The 21,812-nt window shown below is 64.9% G+C and overlaps 3 protein-coding genes across 3 annotated transcripts in view; 1 reads left to right on the top strand and 2 right to left on the bottom strand.

Moving 5' to 3' along the window:
* Nucleotides 1-21,812, top strand: part of LOC137445005 (uncharacterized) — a 38,378-nt gene that overhangs the window by 3,342 nt on the left and 13,224 nt on the right. The window contains exons 6-25 of the mRNA XM_068146408.1: nucleotides 33-152; nucleotides 798-1,527; nucleotides 1,828-1,850; nucleotides 3,170-4,049; nucleotides 4,242-4,518; nucleotides 5,365-5,613; nucleotides 6,976-7,236; nucleotides 7,361-7,627; nucleotides 7,832-7,918; nucleotides 8,704-8,998; nucleotides 9,726-9,837; nucleotides 11,961-12,857; nucleotides 12,976-13,254; nucleotides 13,778-13,913; nucleotides 13,960-14,234; nucleotides 14,479-15,409; nucleotides 16,284-16,410; nucleotides 18,117-18,230; nucleotides 19,175-19,285; nucleotides 20,056-20,965. Coding sequence (XP_068002509.1) covers nucleotides 33-152; nucleotides 798-1,527; nucleotides 1,828-1,850; nucleotides 3,170-4,049; nucleotides 4,242-4,518; nucleotides 5,365-5,613; nucleotides 6,976-7,236; nucleotides 7,361-7,627; nucleotides 7,832-7,918; nucleotides 8,704-8,998; nucleotides 9,726-9,837; nucleotides 11,961-12,857; nucleotides 12,976-13,254; nucleotides 13,778-13,913; nucleotides 13,960-14,234; nucleotides 14,479-15,409; nucleotides 16,284-16,410; nucleotides 18,117-18,230; nucleotides 19,175-19,285; nucleotides 20,056-20,965 — 7,081 coding nt within the window. The remainder of the gene's footprint in view (nucleotides 1-32; nucleotides 153-797; nucleotides 1,528-1,827; nucleotides 1,851-3,169; nucleotides 4,050-4,241; nucleotides 4,519-5,364; nucleotides 5,614-6,975; nucleotides 7,237-7,360; nucleotides 7,628-7,831; nucleotides 7,919-8,703; nucleotides 8,999-9,725; nucleotides 9,838-11,960; nucleotides 12,858-12,975; nucleotides 13,255-13,777; nucleotides 13,914-13,959; nucleotides 14,235-14,478; nucleotides 15,410-16,283; nucleotides 16,411-18,116; nucleotides 18,231-19,174; nucleotides 19,286-20,055; nucleotides 20,966-21,812) is intronic.
* On the bottom strand, nucleotides 2,950-9,705 carry LOC137444785 (uncharacterized). The gene is made up of 4 exons (XM_068145766.1): nucleotides 9,539-9,705; nucleotides 7,113-7,747; nucleotides 5,492-5,695; nucleotides 2,950-4,598 (listed from the first exon to the last, which is right to left on the bottom strand). Exons 2-4 carry the CDS (start codon nucleotides 7,648-7,650, stop codon nucleotides 3,565-3,567), a joined length of 1,776 nt encoding a protein of 591 aa, XP_068001867.1. The 5' UTR covers nucleotides 7,651-7,747; nucleotides 9,539-9,705; the 3' UTR covers nucleotides 2,950-3,564.
* Nucleotides 11,243-14,359, bottom strand: LOC137444784 (tigger transposable element-derived protein 3-like). The gene is made up of 3 exons (XM_068145765.1): nucleotides 14,004-14,359; nucleotides 13,641-13,766; nucleotides 11,243-13,511 (listed from the first exon to the last, which is right to left on the bottom strand). The coding sequence occupies exons 1-3, from the start codon at nucleotides 14,035-14,037 to the stop codon at nucleotides 11,737-11,739; spliced, it is 1,935 nt and encodes a 644-aa protein (XP_068001866.1). The 5' UTR covers nucleotides 14,038-14,359; the 3' UTR covers nucleotides 11,243-11,736.

Genomic DNA, 21,812 nt, shown 5'->3' with positions numbered 1-21,812 from the left:
CTCCGCTGAGCGCCTGTCCCTGCCCCCTGCAGGTGCGGATGCCCTGATCACGGCGCACGACTTCCTGTCCTGGATCAAGCAGGAGGAGGAGCCCTGCGTCCGCGAGCCCTGGGAGCTGCCCGACAGGGAGATGCTGACAGGTCCTGGGCCTGGTGAGCGATGCTGGGGCTGGCACCGTGGGGCTGGCACCGTGGGGCTGGGGTGCGGAGAGGACCCATCCAGGCTGGGCTGGGGCAGGGGGACGGCCCTGCAGTGTCTCTGGCAGGTGTTGGCCAAAGCCTTTCTGAGAAGGGCCAGTCCAGAGAGGGGTAGTGAAGCTGGTGAAGGGTTCATTTTGGGGCCTCTCGCTCCATGAAGGACATCGAGGAGCTGGAGCAGGCCCAGAGAAGGGCAACAAAGGGTCTGGAGAACAGGGCTGGGGAGGAGCAGCTGAGGGACCTGGGGATGTTGAGCCTGGAGGAGAGGAGGCTGAGAGGAGACCTTCTGGCTCTTGACCTGGCTGGAGCCAGGTGGGGGTTGGTCTCCCAAGGAACAAGTGATAGGACAAGAGGAAATGGCCTGAAGGTGCCCCAGGGGAGGTTCAGGTTGGACATTAGAAGAAAATTCTTCCCTGAAAGGGTTCTGAAACACTGTCCCAAGGTGCCCAGGGAGGTGGTTCAGTCCCCATCCCTGGAGGGGTTTCGAAGCTGCAGAGATGTGGTGCTGAGGGCCATGGTTCAGCCCCAGCCATGGCTCCATGATCTGGAAAGGCTGTTCCCAACTAAACCAATTCTCTTGACTGGTTCTCTCCCCTGCAGCCAGCGAGGGGATGCTGGTGAAGACGGAGGAGCGGTGCCCCCACGCCGAGCCCCCCGAGGAGGTGGGTTTGCCAGGGGGCTCCGGGGAGCTGCTCTTCCCGGGAGCGGGCTTCGGGAACCCCGAGGGACCGGCGGCGGCGGTGCCGACGGCCGTGGCCATGCCGGCGCAGCACAGACTGGCCAAAGCTCCGGCGCCAGAGCCGGGCCCCGGGGCCGAGCCCGCGGGGGTGCCCAGCGCCACGCCGGGCCCCACCGAGGAGCGTCCGCACGGCTGCGCCGAGTGCGGGAAGAGCTTCAGCGGCAAGAAGAGCCTGCGGATCCACCAGCGCAGCCACGCGGCCGAGCGGCCCTACCCCTGCGCGGAGTGCGGCAAGAGCTTCAACTGCCACTCGGGGCTGGTGCGGCACCAGATGATCCACCGCGGCGAGCGGCCCTACAAGTGCTCCGAGTGCGGCAAGTGCTACAGCCGCAAGGAGCACCTGCAGAACCACCAGCGGCTGCACACCGGCGAGCGCCCCTTCGCCTGCGCCGCCTGCGGCAAGAGCTTCATCCGCAAGCAGAACCTGCTCAAGCACCAACGCATCCACACCGGCGAGAGGCCCTACCAGTGCCCGGCCTGCGGGCGCAGCTTCCGCTACAAGGAGTCCCTCAAGGATCACCAGCGGGTCCACGGGGCCGAGGCGGGACCCCCGCCGCTGCCCCCTCCCGGTATTATGCCCCCCGGGGACTAGCGGATAGCCGGTTGCGGACTGAGACCCGCCCCGGCCCCCGAACCTGGGACGGGGGCAGGCGCCGGCCACGCAGCTTCCTACCAAATAGAGGCGCCCCCTGCCCCAGCCCAGGGCTGTCCCCCCGCCACGGACGGACGCTCTTCAGCCCTTCCGCCGCTCTCTCCACCAGACAATCTTGCTGCACGGGGTGGGGAGCAGCCCCCCCACCAGGCATTTTTCCAGCCCCTGCTGCCACCTCCCCAAGCCTGCTGCTCTGCTCCTTGCCACCCCCCCCCCGCTTATTTTTACTGCCCCCCCAGCTCGCCCCACGCCGTCCTGCTCTGTACAGTGCTTGGGGTGTCGTTTTGTATGGACCATACGATACAGAATAAAGTTGTGCTGGGCTGCATCTCCCCATTGGGGTCCCCAATCTCCCCCCTGGGGTCTCTCCACCTCCCTCCAGTTCCTAGCCCCACGGCCAGGATCCTGTGCTCAGGAAGGCAGCGGCAGTGCCTGTGAGCAGAGGGAATCGCCGTGGGGCGTGGGGCAGTGGCACCCTGGGGTCCCCAGTCTAACCCCAAAGTCCTCCCATCTCTCTGCTGCTCCTATCCCCAGGGCTCTGCACCCAGAAAGGCAGCAGCAATCTTGGGGATGGGCTGAGGGAGTCACCATGGGACAGTGGGATTGTGGGGTTCCATCTCCTCACTGTGGTCCCCAATCTGCCCCCCTCAGCATCCCTTTATCTCCCCCCAGCTCCTAACCCCATCCCCAGAGTCTGGCACCCAGGAAGGCAGCCGAGAGCTGAGGGATGGGGCTGGGAGAGCCACCGTGGGACACACAGCAGTGTGAGTGGGACCATGGAATTGGTTGCAGGAGCTGCCAGGACTCCTGGTGTCACCAGCTGTGGTGGCCTTGCTCTGGTTGGGCTGCACAAAGACCCCCACACCTCCCACCTGCCCTGTCCCACCTGGGTGACAAGCTGCCACCCAGCAGGAATGTGGCCATGGGTCTCAGGTGCTATGGTTGGCAGGGAGTGGGACAGCAGCTCAGGGTGGGGCTTTCAGGTGTGCTGTCCCCTCCAGGTGGGCTGCGGCTGGAGCTCCTGGGGACACTGCAGATGCTGGGGGACAGCACACTGCTGGGGACACTGCATGCCCCCTGGGGGCACTGCACACTGCTGGGGACACTGCACACTGCTGGGGACACTGCATGCCCCCTGGGGGCACTGCACACTGCTGGGGACACTGCACACTGCTGGGGACACTGCACGTGTCCTGGGACCCTTGGACGCTGCTTGGGGAACGCCACAGTGCTCAGGGACACTGCAGACTCCCTGGGGACCCTGCTCAGCGTCCAAGCCAAGCAGGCTGGGCGGCAGCAGGGGTGGAGCCAAGCCCAGGGCCGCCTGGTGCCGGTGACGCTGCGGACACCAGCGGGGCAGGAGCACAGGCTGGAGCCGTGCCGGGGCACGCACACGCAGAGCCTTTCTGAGCTGTTTGGGGTTTTTCTGGGGGGATTTTTTTTGTGGGTTTTTCAGCATTTTTTTTTAACAGAGGTTTATGGTTATATGCAAATTAGGTCATTAAATGATTTGCATAAAAGGTTCGCACGTCAGCGACTAAGTGTCCTAACCCCCCTCCCTCCTCCCGTGTCCCCCCCAAGGTAGCAATCCTACTCGACTAGCGCTGTCCCGCGGCCCCGCGGCCACACGCCTGTGCCCCGCTCGCTCACGGGCCCTGCCGTGGCAGAGGCATGGCCACGGGCACAGCCAGGCCTCCCCGGAGCTCGCCCAGCCTTACACACGCGTGTGTACAGCTCTAACCCTGCCCTGGGCACACGTGTGCCCAGAGTCGGTCGCCCGTGCCCGCCTGTGCCTTCCCCACGCTCACGGGGGGGTCCAGGTGTGCCGGCCAGGCAGGCACCGAGCTGGCTCGGGCACACCACGACCCACGGACAACGTTTCCTACGTGCACGTCCCTCCGCCCACAGCCTGGCACCCACAGCAGGTACCGGGAGGGCAGTGGGCACGCCGTGTCCTTGGCAGTCCCTGCCCGTCCCTAGCTGTTGGCGAGGAAGAGTCGTCTGTGTCGGGAGGCGGAACCGCGCGGCCGGCCCCGACGCCGACCCCGGCCCCGGTTTCCAAAGGGGCTTCGGCCGGGCACGGCGGTCTCTGCCCAGTTGGCAGTGCCAGCCTGAGGCTCGGGAAAGGCGGGCTCGGCCTTGGGCTGCTCGAGGAGCGGGCTGGGGTCCGGGCGCGGGTCGGGGGGCGGCGGCGCGGGGCTCTGGCGCGCGCTGGCGCGCTCCTGGCGCAGGTAGCGCAGCTCGTCGCGGATGTCCGTCAGGACGCCCAGCAGGCGGAACTGCAGCTCGCGGTCGCGGGCCCTCTCCTCGCGCTGGGTGGCACGCTCCTCCTGCCACATGGCCAGCTCCTGGTGGTACAGCTGGTCCCACTGCTCCTCCAGGTCCAGCAGGTGATGGATGTTAGTCCTCCAGCTCTCCCGGCGGTGATCCTCCCGCAGGCGGGAGCAGCCCAGGCCCCGGGGTGGGCCGGGGGCGCTGGGGGCATCTCCTGGGGGGGAGGCAGAGGAGGGCAGCGACTCCTCGGTCAGGGCTCCGTGCAGCGGGGAGCGGGCCGGGGGCTCCTCCTCTGCTGAAGGCTTCTCCCAGGCGGGCCCCATCAGTACCCTGGGCAAAGCCCCCATCTCGGGGCCTGAGCCCCCCGCATGCTCCTCAGGGTGCGAGGAGTCGAGCCCGCGGCCCAGGGCGGGCAGGTCGGACACCCCCTCGTGGCCCCAGTCCGAGTGAGCGTCCACAGGGTTGAGAGGGTCCTCGGGCAGGGAGGTGACGGAGCCCTGGGAGCTGCAGCGGCGGATCAGCATGGCCTGGCGCGACAGTTTCAGGTCTTCCTCCGCCGACGCGGGGGCTTCGGGCCCGGGCTGCACCCCCGCGGCCGCGCCGTGGCCCCTCTCCCCCTCGCGGCCTTCCCGCTCCTCCTCCTCGGACATGGAGGCGTAGGACACGAGGGAGTCGTTCCGCAGGGACGGGGAAACGGCCGACACCTCTGGCGTGCGCAGCTCCGCGCCCGGCTCGGCTGGAAGAGAAGTCCTCTGGTGAGACCCAGCCGCTGCCCCAGCCCCTCGTCGCCCCACGACATCAGAGTCCCACTCATGCTCACCCGAGGGACACAGCAGGCCACCATCCCCTGTCTGCGCAGCCCTCACGCTCCCCAGCTCCCCGTGTGGGGCAGGGACAGCCATGGCCTTTGCCTCCCCTTGGATTTGTCACCTTCTCCCACCACAGGACGACCCTTGAGAGCCATGGACCTGTGCTCCAGGTTCCCAGCTGGGCACCTGCAGCCCTTTGGGACTGGCAGAGCAGGACATGGTGGCATGGGCTGGGCAGGTGCAGGGCTCCAGTCTGGTGAGGAGCAGCTGGGGAACCTGGGGTTCAGCCTGAAGAAAAGGAGGCTGAGGGGAGGAGACCTTCTGGCTCTCCCAAACTCCCTGAAAGGAGGCTGGAGCCAGGTGGGGCTTGGTCTCTTCTCCCACGGAACAAGTGACAGGACCAGAGGAAATGGCCTCAAGGTGCCCCAGGGGTTGGACATGAGGAACAATTTCTTCCTCATGAGTATTGTCCAGGCCTGGCCCAGGCCGCCCAGGGCAGTGGTGCAGTCCCCAGCCCTGGAAGGGCTTCAGAGCCTTAGAGATGTGCTGCTGAGGGCCATGGTTTGGTGGTGCCCTGGCAGTGCTGGGGTAAGGGTTGGACTCTGTGACCTGAAGGGTCTCCTCCAGCCACACTGATTCTGTGACTCCATGAAACCTCTCTTCTCGGTTTCTACCCCGCACTGCTACCCCCAGGGCCACATCCAGCCGCACCGCAGCACGGTGCTGCGCCAGGATCGGCTTCTTGGCAGCAAACCGCCAACTCCCATCCTCCATGCTGCATCCAGGCCCCCAGGCCCTCCCTGCACCGCCGCAGCCCTACCTGAGCTGCTCTGCCCTTCCCCGCGGCTGTACTCGCAGACGGCAGCAGGGTCAGGGCTCTGCACCGCCAGCCGCGGCACCGCCGAGCCCTCCACATCCGGCAGCGCCGAGGGCTGCCCGTTGGTGTCGATGTAGATGCTGGGGTGGCTGACGCCGGGCTGCAGGTGCATGAAGGACTGCTTGGTGGCACCGGGGAAGAACAGGTCTGTGGGACACAAAGAACCCGGCCTCAGGCACCGCTGCCCCTGTGCCGGCAGCTCACCAGCCTGCCTGGGAAGGGTCCCCCCAAGGGAAGGGTCCCAGGGGAATCTGTAGGCTGTGTGGGGGACATGGTGACATTGCAGTGCAGACACTCCTCCAGCATGGCTGGCCAGCCCAACTGCTCACCCTCAGCACCACCCTGAACCTTCCCCCACCCCTAAATATCCCCCAGGACCTCTTCCTTGCTATCTCCTAAGATGTCCCCAAGTCGTCTTCCTTGGCATCCCCTAGCTGTCCCCTCAGGCCTCTTTCCTGGCAACCCCTAAACATCCCCCAAGATTCCCTTCTTCCCCCATGACATTTTCTTTCAGCCCACTCTGCAGACATCCAGTTCAGCGACAAAGCCAAGCCTGAACCTGGGCCCCACACTGCCCACCTGGCCCCACTGGAACCTGAGGAGCCAAGCGCAGAGGAGGGAGCCAGAACAACTAACCCTGGTGTCCTCCGGGGACAGGGAGCAGCCAGACATGTCCCCCTCACGGAAAGGAAAGGGCTGGGGAGGATGTTTGCCTCTGAGCAGGAGCAAAGCCCAGTTGGGGTGCACCCATAGGCCCAGCTCAGGACTGCTGTGAGGCTGAGTCTTTCACTGGTGTCTTCCTCTTGAGCACCTCTCACACATCTGAGTTACCACGAGCAGGACCAGTAAGAGACACAAGGTTTGCTCTGCAGGTGACAGAGGGGTCAGAGGCAGAGCGCCCACCAAGATCCCCCACTGCAGGACACTGTGAGTTTCCCCTGAAGCAGCTGCTCTCACTCCCTCTGCCCTCAGGTGACCATGGAGGGCACTGATCCCCAAAGGAACAGGAGAAACAAAATCCTGTGCCGTCCTGGACCAGCTGCCTTCGGATGGTGGCCGGCAAGACCCAAAAGAGACTCTGTCCCACCAAGTCTGAGGTGTTCCCCTCAGTCCCAGGTTACTTCCACACTGGATTGTTAATTCCAGGGCATGCAGCTTCCAGCCTCGGTGGTTTGCTGCTCAGACACAAACCACTTCCCAGAGGAAAACCTCAAAGTCTCCTTCCGTGACTCTCAGATTCACAGAATGGTTTGGGTGGGAAGGGACCTTAAAGCTCCTCCAGTTCCAGCCCCCTGCCATGGGCAGGGACACCTCCACCAGCCCAGGCTGCCCAAGGCCTCATCCAGCCTGGCCTGGGACACCTCCCTGGGCAACCTGTGCCAGGGTCTCCCCAGCCTCACTGCGAAGAATTTCCTCCTAACCTCCAGATCCAAGCAGCGAACGCGAAGGCCTGGCAGAGCCCAGGGGAGGCGCAGCCCGGCGACGCCACCACGCCAGCCGTCACTGGCAGCCCACGGCGGGGGGACGCAGCCGGAGCTGTCCCCAGGGAGCCAGCGGCACTGACCTGGGTCCAAGATGATCTCGGGCTCCGAGTCGTGGCTGGCCTGCAGGAAGGTGGAAGCCACCATCTTCTCGAGGGGCGTGAGGCGCGGCTTGTGGAGCGGCCCGCCGGCGCGGTTCACCGGCAGGTGCTTCTTGGAGGTGATCTTCTTCTTGACGTCCAGGCGCAGGTCGCGCCACTTGTGCTTGAGGTCGTCGATGGAGCGCTCGGTGTAGCCCAGGAAGTTGACGCGGCTTTGGATCTGGGTCCAGAGCTGCTTCCGCCGCACGGGGTGCGCCCGCAGCGCCTCGGACCCGTACAGGGCGCTGAAGTGCCGCACCACATTCCAGACCAGCGTCTCGGTCTCGTCATTGGAGAAGTTGGCCTTCCTCTTCCGGCCAGACGCTGGCATCGCCTGCGAGGCTGCGGCAGAGGTGGAAGGGGCACAATTGAACCTCGGTCCCCACTCCTCTCTGTCGGCTCCTGGGGGGAACATGGGGCTGCGGGAGCCCGAGGGAGCCGCGGAGGAGGGAGCCGAAGCAAGAGCCCCCGAGGCATCCATGGCAGGGGAGGCTTGGGCCGGGGAGGATCTAAAGAGCCGCTCCGGCACACCACGCGGCACGGGGGCACCTCATCCCCTCGCCCCAGCTCGAGAGCACCTGGGAGGGGAGAAAAGGAAAGGGCAGCAGTGGGTGGCGGCGGCGTGGGGTGACAGCGAGGGCCCCTGGCCCCCTCCCACCTAGAGGAACCCGGGGCCCCCAGCCAGCTGCCACGGGGGCCGCGGAGAGGGTCGTGGTCACAGTGACAGCGGTGGGAGCCACGGGCACGCGGTGAGGGGCCGTGGTGAGCCCCTCAGCTGTGGCAAGTGCCTCGGGGCCACACCCAGGGTGCTGAGGAGCACCTCGGGGCCAGGCTGAGGGTGGTGGAGGGTGCCTCAAGGCCTCATGGCCACGACAGCAGCGATGGGGAGCACCTCTGGTGGCACGGTGAGTGCCTCCAGGGCACAGCCTTGGCAAGCACCCCGGCACCACAGCAGGGCCACAGCCATTGCCTCTGGGCTATGGAGAGCGCTGGCCATGGTCAGCACCTCATGGCCACAGCAAGGACCTTGGTGATGGCAAGCACCTCAGCGCTGTGGCAGAGGGGGTCTCAGGGCTGCGGTGAAGGCCTCGGCCGCGGTGAGGCTGGCAGCAAGGGCCCCAGCACTGTGACACAGACCTTGGCCGCAGGACAGACCTAGGGGCTGTGGCAAAGGCACTGAGCAAGAAGAGCATCTCAAGGCCAAGGTGCAGACTGTGGTCAAGATGCATCGGCAAAGCCTCGGGGTGCTGAGAGCAGCAGGAGCCCAGCGAGCAGCTAAGGTTCCTGGTGAGGACCCTGGAGCCATGGTGAAGTCTGTGGCCATGGCAAGCACCTCAAGGCCATGGCCAAGGTACCACAGAAGGCCTCAGGCACAGTGACTACATCAAGCTCCCGCCGAGGACCTTGGGGCCATGGTGAGTGCCAGGGCCAGGGGTGAGTCCTGAGAGGAGGCTTTGGTCTTGGTGAGCACCTCGAGCTCCCATGAGGCCCTTGGTGCCATGGCAAACACCACGACAACAGCAAGTGCCTCTAGAGCATGGCGGAAGCCTTGGCCACGCTGAGCACCGCGAGCTCGGACAAGGGCCTCAGGGCTACAGCAAGGACCAAGGCACATCACAGACCCTGGAGGCAGCTCGACCCCAGCGAGAGCCCCGGGGCCGTGGCACAGAGCGGGGCCGTGGCACAGAGCGGGGCCGTGGCTCAGAGCGGGGCCGTGGCACAGAGCGGGGCCGTGGCACACAGCGGGGCCGTGGCTCAGAGCGGGGCCGTGGCACACAGCGGGGCCGTGGCACAGAGCGGGGCCGTGCTGCGCTTCCCGAGCTCCTGCTGTGCGCCTCGAGCCCCCGGCACAGCCCCGGCACAGCCCCGGCACAGCCCCGGCACAGCCCCGGCACAGCCCCGGCACAGCCCCGGCACAGCGCAGCTCCTGCGCCGATGGCGAAGCCGCCGGGGCCGGGGCCGGGGCCGGGCAGGCTCTTGGCCATGGAGCTTCCCTCGGCCCTGCCGACCCCCTCAGCCCCCAGCCCCACCGCAAAGTCCTCGGCCGCGCTCAGCATCTCCGGCAGGACCCCTGCCGGGGCCAGCTCAAGCCCTCGCCCGAGCAGCTCCTCCTCCTCCCGCCCCGCTCCCAGGCCGTGATGCCCGGGGGGGGAACCGGCTCCCGGCGGCACCCCCGGGGGCAGGGCCGGGGCCGTCCGCGGGCGGCTTTTGTTCGGCTTCCGCCGGGCACCGGGGACAAAGGAGCCGGGGCTGGAGCCGGGGGGGTGGCCGGGGGCAGGCACCGGGCAGCGGGCCCCGGCCGTAGGCCTTTCCCCCCCCTCAACCCGCCCTTCCTCAGCACCCCCCGGGGCAGGGGCGGCGGCGCCTACCTGTGCCGGGCCGGGCGTGCGAAGGGGAGGGGAGGGGAGGGAAGAAGCGGGGAGAGGGAAGGGGAGGGGGGGGGGGAGGGCCGGTCGGCGGAGGGGCCGGGCTCGGAGGGGGGCTCAGCTCCGGCGGCGGCGGCGGGTAATGGCTCCCGCCTCGGCGGAACTCGCCTGCATTTCCTCCGCCTCCCAGCGCCGCGGGCCCTGCGCGCCGCTGCGCGGAGCCGCGCCCCCTGCCGGCTCCGCCGCGCACCTGCGCCCCGAGCGCGGAGGAAGGAGCGGACGGGAGGCAGCCGCGGGGAGCGGTGAGGCCATGGAGCCATGGGGACAGGGAGCCACTGGGTCACGGAGTCATGGAGCCACGGGGTCATGGAGCCATTGGGTCATGGAGCCATTGGGTCATGGAGCCATTGGGTCATGAAGCCATTGGGTCACGGAGTCATGGAGCCACGGGGTCATGGAGCCATTGGGTCATGGAGCCATTGGGTCATGGAGCCATTGGGTCATGGAGCCATTGGGTCACGGAGTCATGGAGCCATTGGGTCGTGGAGCCATTGGGTCATGGAGCCATGGAACCGTTGGGTCATGGAGCCATTGGGTCATGGAGCCATTGGGTCATGGAGCCATGGAACCGTTGGGTCATGGAGCCATTGGGTCATGGAGCTATAGAGTCATGGAACCATGGCTATGGAGTTATGGAATAGTTTGGATGGCAGAAGACCATTAAGATCTTTAAGTGCAACCCTTCTCTAGCTCTGCCCAGGCTGGTGCTAAAGCACATCCCTCAGCGTTGCACCTCTGCCAGCCTGAAATACCAGGCAGAGGGATTCAGCCACCTCCCTGGGGAGCACGTTCCAAGTTGCTGAGAACCCTTTCAGTGAAGTTTCTTCTAATGTCAAACCCAAACCTTCCCTGAGGCACTTTGAGGCTGTTTCCTCCTGTTCTGTCCCTTCTTCCTTGGGAGAAGAGACCAACCCACATGTGGCTCCAACTTCCTTTGCAGGGAGCTGGAGAGTGGCAGGAGGTCTCCCCCCAGCCTCCTTTCCTCCAGGCTGAGCAACCCCAGTGACTGTGTGTCCCAGTGAGCACTTCTCTGGTCACCCTCACTGCCCCCACAGCCCTCCAGGGGAACCCCCCTGTACCCCAGAGACTGTGCATCCCTGGTGGGCACCCCCCGGGCACCCCTCCCTGTGTGCCCCTTGCACTGCAAGCCACGTTCACTCTGGCAGGCATCTGGCTGCCCCCTAGGGGGGCCTTGGCACCTCCTGCATCCTTCAAGGTGCTCCTTGCACTCCGTCCTGTGCACACTGATGGTGCTCAAGTCCTCAGACACCTCCTGGCTCTCCATGCACATGTGAAGGGTCACCTCGTACCCCCTCCCACTCTGGGGTCCTGGGTACAGGGGTCAGGGTGCACAGTGGGTACCTGTTAGGGTGTGCAGCACAGTGAAGATGGCAGGGGGGGGACTGTGCAGGGGACCCCCAAGATGCACATGGGTGCCATCCACACCATGTAGACACCAGGGCTGGCACAGCCCCACCAGGGTCATCAGCCACATCCCCACTGCCTGGGGATGCTGCCTGTGTGCAGTGCAGGCCGGATGCTGCAGGGGCCCAGCAGTGGCCACAGTGCCACCAGACCAGGGTGAGGGAGGGAAAGGGAAGGTGTGGGACACGACATTGAAAGACTCCAACCACCACCCATGATGTGCTGTGCTGAATGTGGCCTTTTTAATGTCTGTTGCAAACCGCTGGGCACCACATGGTGACAGCAGCCGGTGGCACCCGGCACCCCCGAATCCTTGCGGCCAGGAGCCACGGTACCCAGCAATGGGACACCCCAGCAACCACTCCCTGTTCCCCCCAGCAAACAAACCCACACCACTCAGAGCAAATACCCAGCCAGGGGCAGCTCCACCACAGCTCCTGTTGGTTGTTGAAGCCACCCTGTGGGAGAAGAAGGTTTGGAAGCAGGTTCGTGCCACCAGCATTGTCACTGCCCCAGTGGGTGCCATCCAGAGCACAGTGGCTTCGCAGTGCTCCCTGCCAGGCTGCTCACATGCAGACCCACAGCAAACCCCACAGCACAACTCAGCTGGCCCTGCTGCTGGAGGCGATGGCCAGGCCAGCCTGGTGACAGCCCTGCCGGGCACCGGTCGCTGTCACCAGCAGAAGCAGGTCTGGCCCTGCACTCGGCTGCTCCTCTCACTCCTTGGCAGCGCTGTCCCCGCTGAGGGCTTGCACCGCGCTGGCTGACACCACGTGCAGCACGTCCTCCAGCTCGTAGAAGGTCTGGAAGACGTCCGGTGAAGTGGCTCGGAACTCCAGGTAGCGCCGCAGCGTCGCCAGGCTGCCCCACACCTCCCTCTCTGAGGGGCAGGGCTGCACCGCCAGCTCTCCTGTGTCCTCGCCCTCCGCCTCCCCGTCAGCCCCCTCCCCGGGCTCCCCATCGCGCTCCAGCTCCCGGTCCATCGGCCCGCGGTGCTCCGCGCCGGGCAGGCTGGGTGCCTGGGCCTCGGGGCCGGCGTTGAGGCTGAAGCCAGCGGCACGGAAGCAGCTGGCGATGAGCGCCGGGCGCACGTCGCCCCAGGCTTGTGCCAGCATGTGCAGGACATCCAGGAGGGTCGGCTGCCCGGTGCCGCGCTCTGCCAGCTGCCACCTCAGCAACCGGCGCCGGTAGTGGCCCTTGAAGTCGCTCGTGATGCCACGGTCCATGGGCTGGGCCAGGGCCGTGGCTGGCGGGACAAAGACTATCCTGACGTTGGAGAGCTGGAGGTAGGGGTGTGCCTCGTGCTTGGTGAGGAGGAGCAGCACGCTCCTCCCCTGGCGCCGCATCCCCTCGTTGAAGTCCCGAAGCCACTCAGTGAAGAGCGGGGCGGTCACGTCGGCCATGCTGCTGCCGCGGTAGCTCCAGGGCATCTGCTCCAGGTTGATTCCACGCAGGCAGCGGGGCCGGGGGCTCTCCCCCACCACCCACAACGGGATCTTCTCCGAGCCGCTGGCGTTGGCGCAGAGCAGAAGCATCAGCCGGTCGCTGGCGCTCTCAGCCCTGCTGGGGGAGCTGGCCAGGAGCAGGACGCCCGTCTGCCCGCAGGCGTAGATCTCAGAGGGGGCATAGCTGCGGAGGAGGCCGGGAAGCACCGTGCCAGCCCACTGCTCGGCCGTGGGCTGCTCCGCGTCCCCCCTCTCCGAAGGCGGCTTCTTGAAGGCGAAGCTGTGGTGCGTCTCGAAGCGAGCCAGCCAGCTGCCGCTGGGCTCCAGGCTGGGACGGCCCAGCGCCTCGGCAAGGTGTTTGGCCTTGAGCTGGAGAACCGAGCCGCTGATGGGCAGGTCGGCGGCGCGGGCGCCCTGCACCCAGCGCAGCAGGGCAGCTTCCAGGGCCGCGTCCTTCCCCTCCCGCTTGCGTTTGCGCTCCGGGTCCCCGTTGCGGTGCCACTCGCTCAGGATCCGCTCCTTGTTCTTGATGATGCGGCAGATCTGGGGCTGCGACACCCCGAAGCGCTTGGCCAGCTCGCTCTGCGACACTTTGGGGCCCTCCAGCATCTCCAGCACCCGCACCTTCTCCGTCAGGGACAGCTCCTTCCTCTCCTTCCGCGGCGCTGCCGTACCCCCCTCGGCCGTGCCCACGGCGCGGCCGGCGCACGGGGATGAGCGGCACATGGGGCTGCCCATGGCCCCCGGCCCCATCGGCTCGCAGAAGCCTCTCCCACACCGGCCACAGTCGTAGCTGCCATCCCCGCCCTGTGCCAAACGGTGCCGCACCAGGTCCGGCTTATGCCCGACCCCGCGGCTGCACTCGGTGGCGAAGCCACTGTTACTGGCCCCGGGATTTGGCTCCGGCTCGACGACACTACAGTAGCTGCAGCCCTGTTCCCCCAGCGGGATGAGGATGTCGCCGGGGCCGGTGTGGCAGGACGGGGGGGAGCCGGGCGGTGGGGACACCCCCTCCTCGCTCTTCACCTCCTTCCCCAGCCAGTCCCCTGCAGAGACAGGAAGGTGTTGCGGCGCAGCCCCCTCACCGGGAACCCGCAGGACCAAGCCCAGCAGTTCAGCAGTGTTTGGTCTATCCCCCGGCCCCCATGCGGTGCCCCGTGTCCCATCCCACTCACCCTGGGCAAGGCCGGTGGGTGCTGCAAGTGGCCCGGGGCTCCGGTGCTCCACGTAGAGCCCCGCCGCCGCCACCTCCTCCCCTCGCTCCACCTCGGCCAGGATGTCGGGTTTGGTGACTGCGTAACCTGTCACGGAGACAAGAGGGCCAGCCGGTGATGCCGCCACAGTCGCGGATCGCGACAGGCCAGGCCAGCCTTGGCAGCCCCCGCGGCGGCGAGCACGGGCAGCCGGCGCGGTCCCACCGACACCCCGCTGCCGCCCCGCCACCAGCTGTGCCGGTGTCCACACCACCGTGCCCGTGGCCTCACTCGCGGCTAGGCCGTGGCCGGCAGCTGGGACCGGGCAGGACCCGGGTGCCTCACCCAGGGCGACGGGACGCTCGATGTCCTCCTTCATGGCACCGCCACCGGCCCACTCCTCGGGGAGACGCGGCGGCAGCTAACGGCGAGGCCCGCCCTGCGGGATGGACGGCGGGGGCTCAGCGATGCGCCGCACCGGGATGACGGCGCACGGCTGGCGGGAAGGGGAACGGGGCGGCGCCGCTGCCTGTGCGGCCGCCTGTGGAGCAGGGGAACCGGAGCCGCCGCGCCCTGGTAGGCTCCGGTGCCGCCGCGCTCCGCCGGGCTCCGGTGCCGATGGAGTAGCTGGGCCGGGCCCTGGCCCCTCCCCCGCGCTGGTGTCCCGCCGGGCTCGGTGAGGTCTCTTCGGCCTCGGTACAACCCCAGCACGAGCACGAGCACGACCCCCGCCCCCGCCCCGCGCGGCGCCGCTCCTGGCAGCGGGAGCGCGCGCGTTGTGCCCAGCCCCCGCCCTCCGCTCTACCCGCCTATTGGTGAGCCCTCAGCGGCGCCGACTGGATTGGCCGCTCCTCCGCCCAATCAGCGTGGGGCCGCTGGCTGCGGAGGTGGCGGGGGCCGGCGCCATTCATCCAGGGCCTTGCGCGGTCCTCCCGCCGCTAGGCGTCGCGGTACGGTGCCCGTTGCCGCCTCCGTTCCCAGCGTGCCCCGCGCTCTCGGCATGGCCGCTCTGCCCCGCCGCTGCTGAGAAGGCGCCGGGCCCGCTCCGCCGCCGCCCGCTCCGTCCCGCCGCCGTCGCCGCCGCCCTCGCCGCCGCCCGCCGCGCCCCGCTGGGCCATGGCCGACTGGGCCCCCGCTCAGGTAAGCGCTGCCACCGCCCCGTCTCCTCCCGCCGCCGGCCGCCGCCCCCCGGCCTGGCCCCGTCTCCCGTTCCGCCGGCGGCAGCTGGGCCTGAGGGCTTTCGGCGCCGCTGCGGGCCCAGCCCGGCCCCTACAGTGGCCCCTTCACGCCGCGGCCGCCCGGCCGCTCCTCGCTGGGGCGGTGGAGCCCACGAGCCTGTCTGTGTCCCGCAGGAGCTGGAGTGGGACATGGAATCCCAGGAGCTGGCCCTGGAGCAGCCTCTGGCCACCCCCGAGCAAAGCCCCACCGGGGAGGCCGAGCTGCCGGCCGCCGAGATCTCCCTGACGCTGGTCACCGAGATCCAGGCTGTGGACAGGAAGGTGAACATCCAGTCTGCCCAGCTGATGAACCTGGAGGGGAGGATGAGGATGGCGGAATCCAAGCTGATCGGCTGCGAGAAGACAGCAGTGGAGTTCGGGAACCAGCTGGAGAGCAAGTGGACAGCTCTGGGCACCCTGATCCAGGAGTACGGGCAGCTGCAGCGGCGCCTGGAGAACATGGAGAACCTCCTCAAGAACAGGAACTTCTGGATCCTGCGGCTGCCCCCCGGGGTGAAGGGGGAAGTCCCCAAGGTACCGGTTCTCTGCTCGGGTGCTTCGCCTTCCCCTGTGCTCACAGCCCTGCTGCAGGGCATCTGCAGTGCTGAGCAGGACACAGCTTCCCTGCAGCGCTGTCTTTGGTGCTGCTCAAGCAGCACCAGCACGAGTTGCTTTGTGTAAGTCACACATTGCTGCTTACGCTCCAAAATTACCTCTCTGGCATCACCAGCTCCTTCGTGTGGCTTGAGCTGGTTTTGAGTTCTGCAGACCTGCATGGCTCAGCCTAGTGTGCCTGGTGGGTTTGGTGCCATCCCTTGCTCAGAGGCAAGTGGCAGCAGACTCGTGTCAAAAGGGAGGTGGGAAAAGAGTCTTGTGTTGGATATTGCACAAAGGAGCCTGCAGCTCTCTCCAACTCCCTGAAGGGAGCTTGGATTGAGGCGGTGGTCAGTCTCTTCTCCCAGGTATCAGGTTATAGAATGAGAGGAAATGGCCTGAAGTCATGCCAAGGGAGGTTTAGGTTGGACATGAGGAAAAATTTCTTTGCTGAAAGCACAGTTAGGGAGTGGAAGAGGCTGCCCAGGGAGGTGGTGGAGTCACCGTCCCTGGAGGCCTTCAAGAAACCTGTGGCCATGGCACCTGGGGCCATGGTTTGGCCATGGCGGTGCTGGGTTGATGTTGGACTGGATGCTCTTAGAGGTCTTTTTCAAATGAAACAATATGATTCTATGAGGAAGTTGAGCAGGGAGGGAAAACCCCCTTGTGTCCCTTGTTGTGTCCCTTGTGGGCTGGGGTGAAGCCACCTGAGCCAGGTGTGTGGGACAGACTAGAGCAGTTTGAATGAGAAAACATCCCTGCCTCCTTCCTTCAAGAGACAAAGCGCCTGAGCCTAGGATGCTTCTCTCTGCAGGTCCCTGTGGCCTTCAACGATGCTTCTTTCAACTTCTCCGAGGAGGAGTGGAAGAGCCTGAACGAGTGGCAGAAGGAGCTGTACCGACACATCATGAAAGGCAACTACGAGGCCGTCGTCTCCATGGGTAAAGCTGAGCTGGGGTTTGCTCCCGAGAGCCTTCTGACGCGCCAGGTTCCCCGGGGCCTGGGGGACGGAAGCACTGCTGTCGCCTGGCAGGGCTGGGGAGGGTGGGTGGTGCCTGGCAGTGCCCTTGTGCCAGCTTTCACCAGCTGTTGGCTGGGTCCTCGCCAGCGTGGGGCAGCGCCGGACGGATGTGCCGAGCGGCGCTGCGGGCACCGCCTCTCCTGACGTTTCCTATGGGCGGTAGGAGCCAAGTGAGCACCTGGGTCCTGAGGAGGAGGGGAAGCCAGAGAACCCTCCAGCAAAGGAAAGGTGGGGAGAGGGAAGGTTTTTTGGTCACACACACACAGAAAGTACAAGGTCCAGAGATGCAGCGAGGGGGCTGTGCCAGCCCGCTTGCCGTGCAGGGCGGCAGAGCTGTGCCCTGCCTCTGAGGTTCTTTCCAGCTCTCTCTGGGGGGTGTCAGACCCCCAGCTGCAGAGCTTTTGGTAAAGGAGGAGAGAGGCTTTGTCAGCAACTCGAGGCTCTTCCTGGCCTTCCAGGGATCATCTCTTGCACAAGCTGCTGTGAAATCTGCTCCTAATGAGCTGGCCAGGGCAGGTTCCTCTTTCCCCTCCGGTGGCTGAGGGCAGCACGTTCATGGTTAAACAAACAAGTTCTGCTCACTCTTCCTGCTCCTGGCTGCGGGGAGTCCCCCAGGGGGCACGCTGCCATCATCAGCACCTGCCTGTGTCCTGAGGCGTGGCCTGGCCTTGGCAGCACGGCCACAGGCAATGAGTGGAAGCACAGATGTGGTTCCTGCTAGGCTGGCATCACCTCCCCAGCTGCTGAAGCTGCTGGTGTGCCCAGTTCTGGGCGATCCAAGCCTTTGGGGCTTCTTTTATCCCCTGTTCCCCTTTGTTTTAAACAGACTTCTTCAGTCCCTGCATGCCAGGGATAAAGGTGAAGGTCAAACACTGTCTCCCCGTTCTCTTCAAACACCTGTGTCCTGCCCTAGAGGTGCAGGAAGGGGACAGTCCCCCTGATGAAGGAGATCTGTGGATCTGAGCCTGGAGCTTAGAAAAATGTATCTGTGCTTCATCTGAAGGTTTCCTTTGAGTGAGGAGCTGTAGGGGCTTGGCCCTCGTTTTAAGGCAGCCGGATCCACCAGAGCAGCGGTGGGAACGAACACCCAGAGACTCACACTTGTTTGGAAAGGAAGTTTTGCTCTCTCCACCCTGAGGAGAGGTTGTGATTGTCCCCTTTCCCCCACCCAAATCCGCAAGCAGCCGGTGACTCGGGCGAGTCGGATGGAGCGGTCCTGGCTGGAGGGAACCGCATGGGGAGGGCACTTCCCCTGCTGCCGCTGGCTGACAGCTCTGGTGCGGTCCCCGAGCTGAAGTCCCCATTGTAATGGATCCGCGGCGCTTAGCAGAGAGGAGAAGAAAGGAAGCCTGGAGGTAAGCACAGATGCATTTTCTTATTCTCCTCCTCACGCTGCAGGCTGGGAGGTGCTCCTCACCTGAGCAGAGTGTGCTCCTGCAGTCCGCTCATGTCCCCAGGGCCCAGACCAGGTGAGCACTGCAGATGTGAGAGCATCTTCCTAAGCCTCTCTTTCCGTTACCTGGCGTCCCCAGCAGTGAAGGAAGGTTGGTGGGCCAAGGTGTGAGAGCCTCTGTCTCTTTCTGGCGAGGACAAAGCCTATGTCCTGATCTTCATTTTGCTGTGCAGATGCTGCCATTTCGAAGCCTGACCTCCTGACGAGGATCGAGCAAGGAGAGGATCCCAATGTGGAGGATCCAGATGACTCCGAGGGAGGAGAAAGCCCCACAGACCCCAGCACTGGTGGGCACTGGGATTCATAGATTCACAGCATGGGTGGGAAGGGGTCTTGAAGATCATTCACTTCCAACACCCTTGACATGGGTGGGGACACCTCCCACCAGCCCAGGTTGCTCAAGACCTCTTCCAGCCTGGCCTTCAACACCTCCAGGCAGGGGGCAGCCACAGCCTCCCTGGGCAGCCACAACCTCCCTGGGCAGCCACAGCCTCCCTGGGCAGCCACAACCTCCCAGGGCAGCCACAACCTCCCAGGGCAGCCACAGCCTCCCCGGGCAGCCACAGCCTCCCCGGGGCAGCCACAGCCTCCCCGGGCAGCCACAGCCTCCCAGGGCAGCCACAGCCTCCCTGGGCAGCCACAGCCTCCCCGGGCAGCCACAACCTCCCCGGGCAGCCACAGCCTCCCAGGGCAGCCACAGCCTCCCCGGGGCAGCCACAGCCTCCCTGGGGCAGCCACAGCCTCCCTGGGCAGCCACAGCCCCCCTGGGGCAGCCACAGCCTCCCTGGGCAGCCACAGCCCCCCTGGGGCAGCCACAGCCTCCCTGGGGCAGCCACAGCCTCCCTGGGCAGCCACAGCCTCCCTAGGAAGAATTTTTTCCTAATCTCCAGTCTAAGTCTCCCCTCCTCAAGCTTCACTCTGTTGCCCTTTGTCCTATCACTACAAGCCTTTGTCAAAAGGCTGCTCTGAGGTCCCTCTGGAGCCTTCTCTCCTCCAGGCTGAACAGCCCCAGCGCTCAGCCTGTGCTCACAGGGGAGGTGGGAGGCGGAGACGTGGCTGCACCCTCCCACTTGCCTCTGCTGCTGAGTTTTGCCATCTCTGTCCTTGGGCACCAGACTGACTTTGCTGTGCTGGTTGTCTCATACTTGATGTGACCACCAGTCCTGCAATCCTCTGTAGAGCAGCTGTTCCTGTGAGCCTGACATTCTGTCCTTCTTTCCCTTGTGCACAGAGTTTTCCTTTCCTGGTCCTGATGACAGCTCATGGTGCAAACATGAGGAGACTCCGCTGGAAAGCCACGAGGGCTCTGACGAAGAGGAGGTCCCGGAGGTCCCTACTACATGTGAGTTAGAAGCCAGCTTGCAGGCTTGGTCATGCTTGAGGTGGAGGTGAGCAGGTTGCTTTGAGTTACTGCCATTTAAACCACATGAGTTCAGTTCCAGGCTCTGTACAAGTCCAGAAGGAAAAGAGGTTTTATTCCCCTGCCTTGTATTTCTTTTCTGCCTTTATCCTAAACCAGATGTTCTCAAAGACCTGTTCCACCTCACCTCCTGCTGAGGAGCCCACTGCTGTCTTTGTCCAGCTGTATAGAGAGGTCTCAGCATTGTGCTGTCCGAGCTTTATCATGGCATGGGTCAGCACTGAAGTGGCCAGCATGACCAGAACAGGGATTAAGTTTAGGTTGGACACCAGGAAGAATTTCTTCCCCTTGAGGGCTGCCCAGGCCTGGCCCAGGCTGCCCAGGGCAGTGGTGCAGTCCCCACCCCTGTGGGGGTTTCAAAGCTGTGGAGGTGTGGTGCTGAGGGCCATGGTTTAGCAGCGATCTGGCAGTGCTGGGTTAAGGGTTGGACTCGATGACCTTCAAGTGCTTTCCAACCTCAGTGATTCTCTTCCCACAGCAGTGATTCTGTGGTTCCAAGTTAAAACACTTTGGCTTTGTTTCCATTCCAGTGAGGCTCAGGTAGCTCTAAAGCAAGACTTGGAGGCCCATAGTGTCAGGTTCTGTCCTGAGGGGGCAAGGCAGAGGCTGGCTCTGCCCTGAAGGACGTGCGTGCTAAATCAGGAGGTGGTTCTTGTCCCAGAGAAATGACACAAATGTCTCTGCCCTGCCAGATCCACAGCAGTGCGACGAGGAAGCTTCTGAAAGCCTTAAGCTTCCCAGCTCCTTGTCAGGAAAGTGGGAAGAGGTCTTCTCCGGCCCGGAGGAAGAGGTAAAGCCAAGCGGCAAGAACCCGAGCGGACCCAGCTCGCAGCAGAGGGCCTCCGCGGGCAGCGGGCTGAGGCGCTCCTCCCGCCGCGGGAGAGACTTGGCCAAGAAGGACCTCCCCGAGGAGGCGGCCGCGGCGGAGGGTCCCTACATCTGCTGCGACTGTGGGCAGAGCTTCCTGGAGAAGGAGGAGTTTGCCAGCCACCAGAAAGCGCACTCCAGCGAGGAAGCCTGCACGTCCCTGGAGCAGGGAGAAAGCTTCCGCCCCAAATCCAAGACTCCCAAAGGCCAGGGCTCCTCCCGCTCCAAGCCCTCCAAGCGCCCCGAAGGGGAGAAGAGCTCCGAATTCAAGTATGGCTTCGTCAGGCACCAGGTGAACAACATGGTGGAGAGACCCTACACCTGCTCCCAGTGCAAGGAGAGCTTCAGCCTGGAGGTCAGCCTCATCCTGCACCAGAAGCTGCACACGGGGAAGGGCGACGGGCCGCTGACCTGCACCTACTGCGGGAAGGACTTCCGAGACCTCTCCAAGGCCATCCGGCACCAGCGCATCCACACCGGGGAGAGGCCCTACCAGTGCACCGAGTGCGGCAAGAGCTTCATCCGGCGCGACCACCTGCTCAAGCACTGGCGGGTGCACACCGGGGAGACCCCCTACCAGTGCCCCGTCTGCGGCAAGCACTTCCGCTACAAGGAGTCCCTCAACTGCCACCAGAAGATTCACTCTCGCAACCCCCGGCCCACGGAGGAGTCGCAGCTCAGCCTGGAGTCTGCCACCCAGACCGGCAGCTACTGCGTCAAAAAAGAAACTCCTCAGTAGCGCCGCGGCAGGAGGAGGAGGAGGAGGAGGAGGAGGTGGTGGTGGTGGGGTGGGGTTACCACCACGTGCAAGCAGGATGGGAGGTGACAGGCGTCGCAGCTAATCTGTGTTGGTCATGCTGCAAAGCCTGCTGTGGCCAAGCATCCAAGGAATTCCTCTGAGAGAAAACAACAGGAACCCAACGGACTCTGCTCAAGGCACCTCTTGGACCCCACCAAGGGCTTGTGCTGGGACCCGCAGAGCAGCGGAGGCCTCGCTGGCCCCTACCTGGGTTCGGATTCTTGCCTGTAGAGAAGAGTCCTGAGGGGCTCTCCGGGCTCTGTGTTTAGCAGGTGTTCCCCCACCTGGTCTTTGTGCATATCCAGGAGTGACCAGCTCTTGCTTGCTTTGTATCCACTCGTTGGGAGGGAAGGAAGGTGCCCTTGCCAGGCCTTTCCTGCCGCCCTGCCTCGGCAGCAGCACCACGCTGCCAGGCCGGGGCTGGGATGGAGGGAAGAGAAGTGAGGCAGAGACATGGGTAGGGACATGATGAAGGGAAAAAAACAACCCAGAAGAGAGTGACAAAGAGCAAGGTGAAAAAAGTAGGTGCAGGAGGAAAGGACAGGAAGGAAAAGGGGCTGAGGACATTGGAGGAGTCAGGAAGGGCACTGTTGTGGGAGCGACTCGCCCGAGGAGGACACATCTGTGCTCTGTGGATGTCGCTGGTCTCAGCTGGGTTGTGGTTTCCCCTGTGGCCTATCAGACAGACTCCTGTGGCTTGAAGGTGGTTTGTTGTTTTCTAACTGGGTTTGGTCTCACACTCAGGTAAGTCAGAGACGAGTGACAGCGACTTCCCATGACCCC

This window comes from Melanerpes formicivorus, unplaced genomic scaffold (genome assembly GCF_026170545.1).
Source record: "Melanerpes formicivorus ecotype bairdi unplaced genomic scaffold, bMelFor1.0.p_v2 SCAF_13, whole genome shotgun sequence".
NCBI classification, from domain to species: Eukaryota; Metazoa; Chordata; class Aves; order Piciformes; family Picidae; genus Melanerpes; species Melanerpes formicivorus.
Note: the sequence above shows the minus strand (reverse complement) of the source record. Positions and strands in the feature narration are given on the sequence as shown.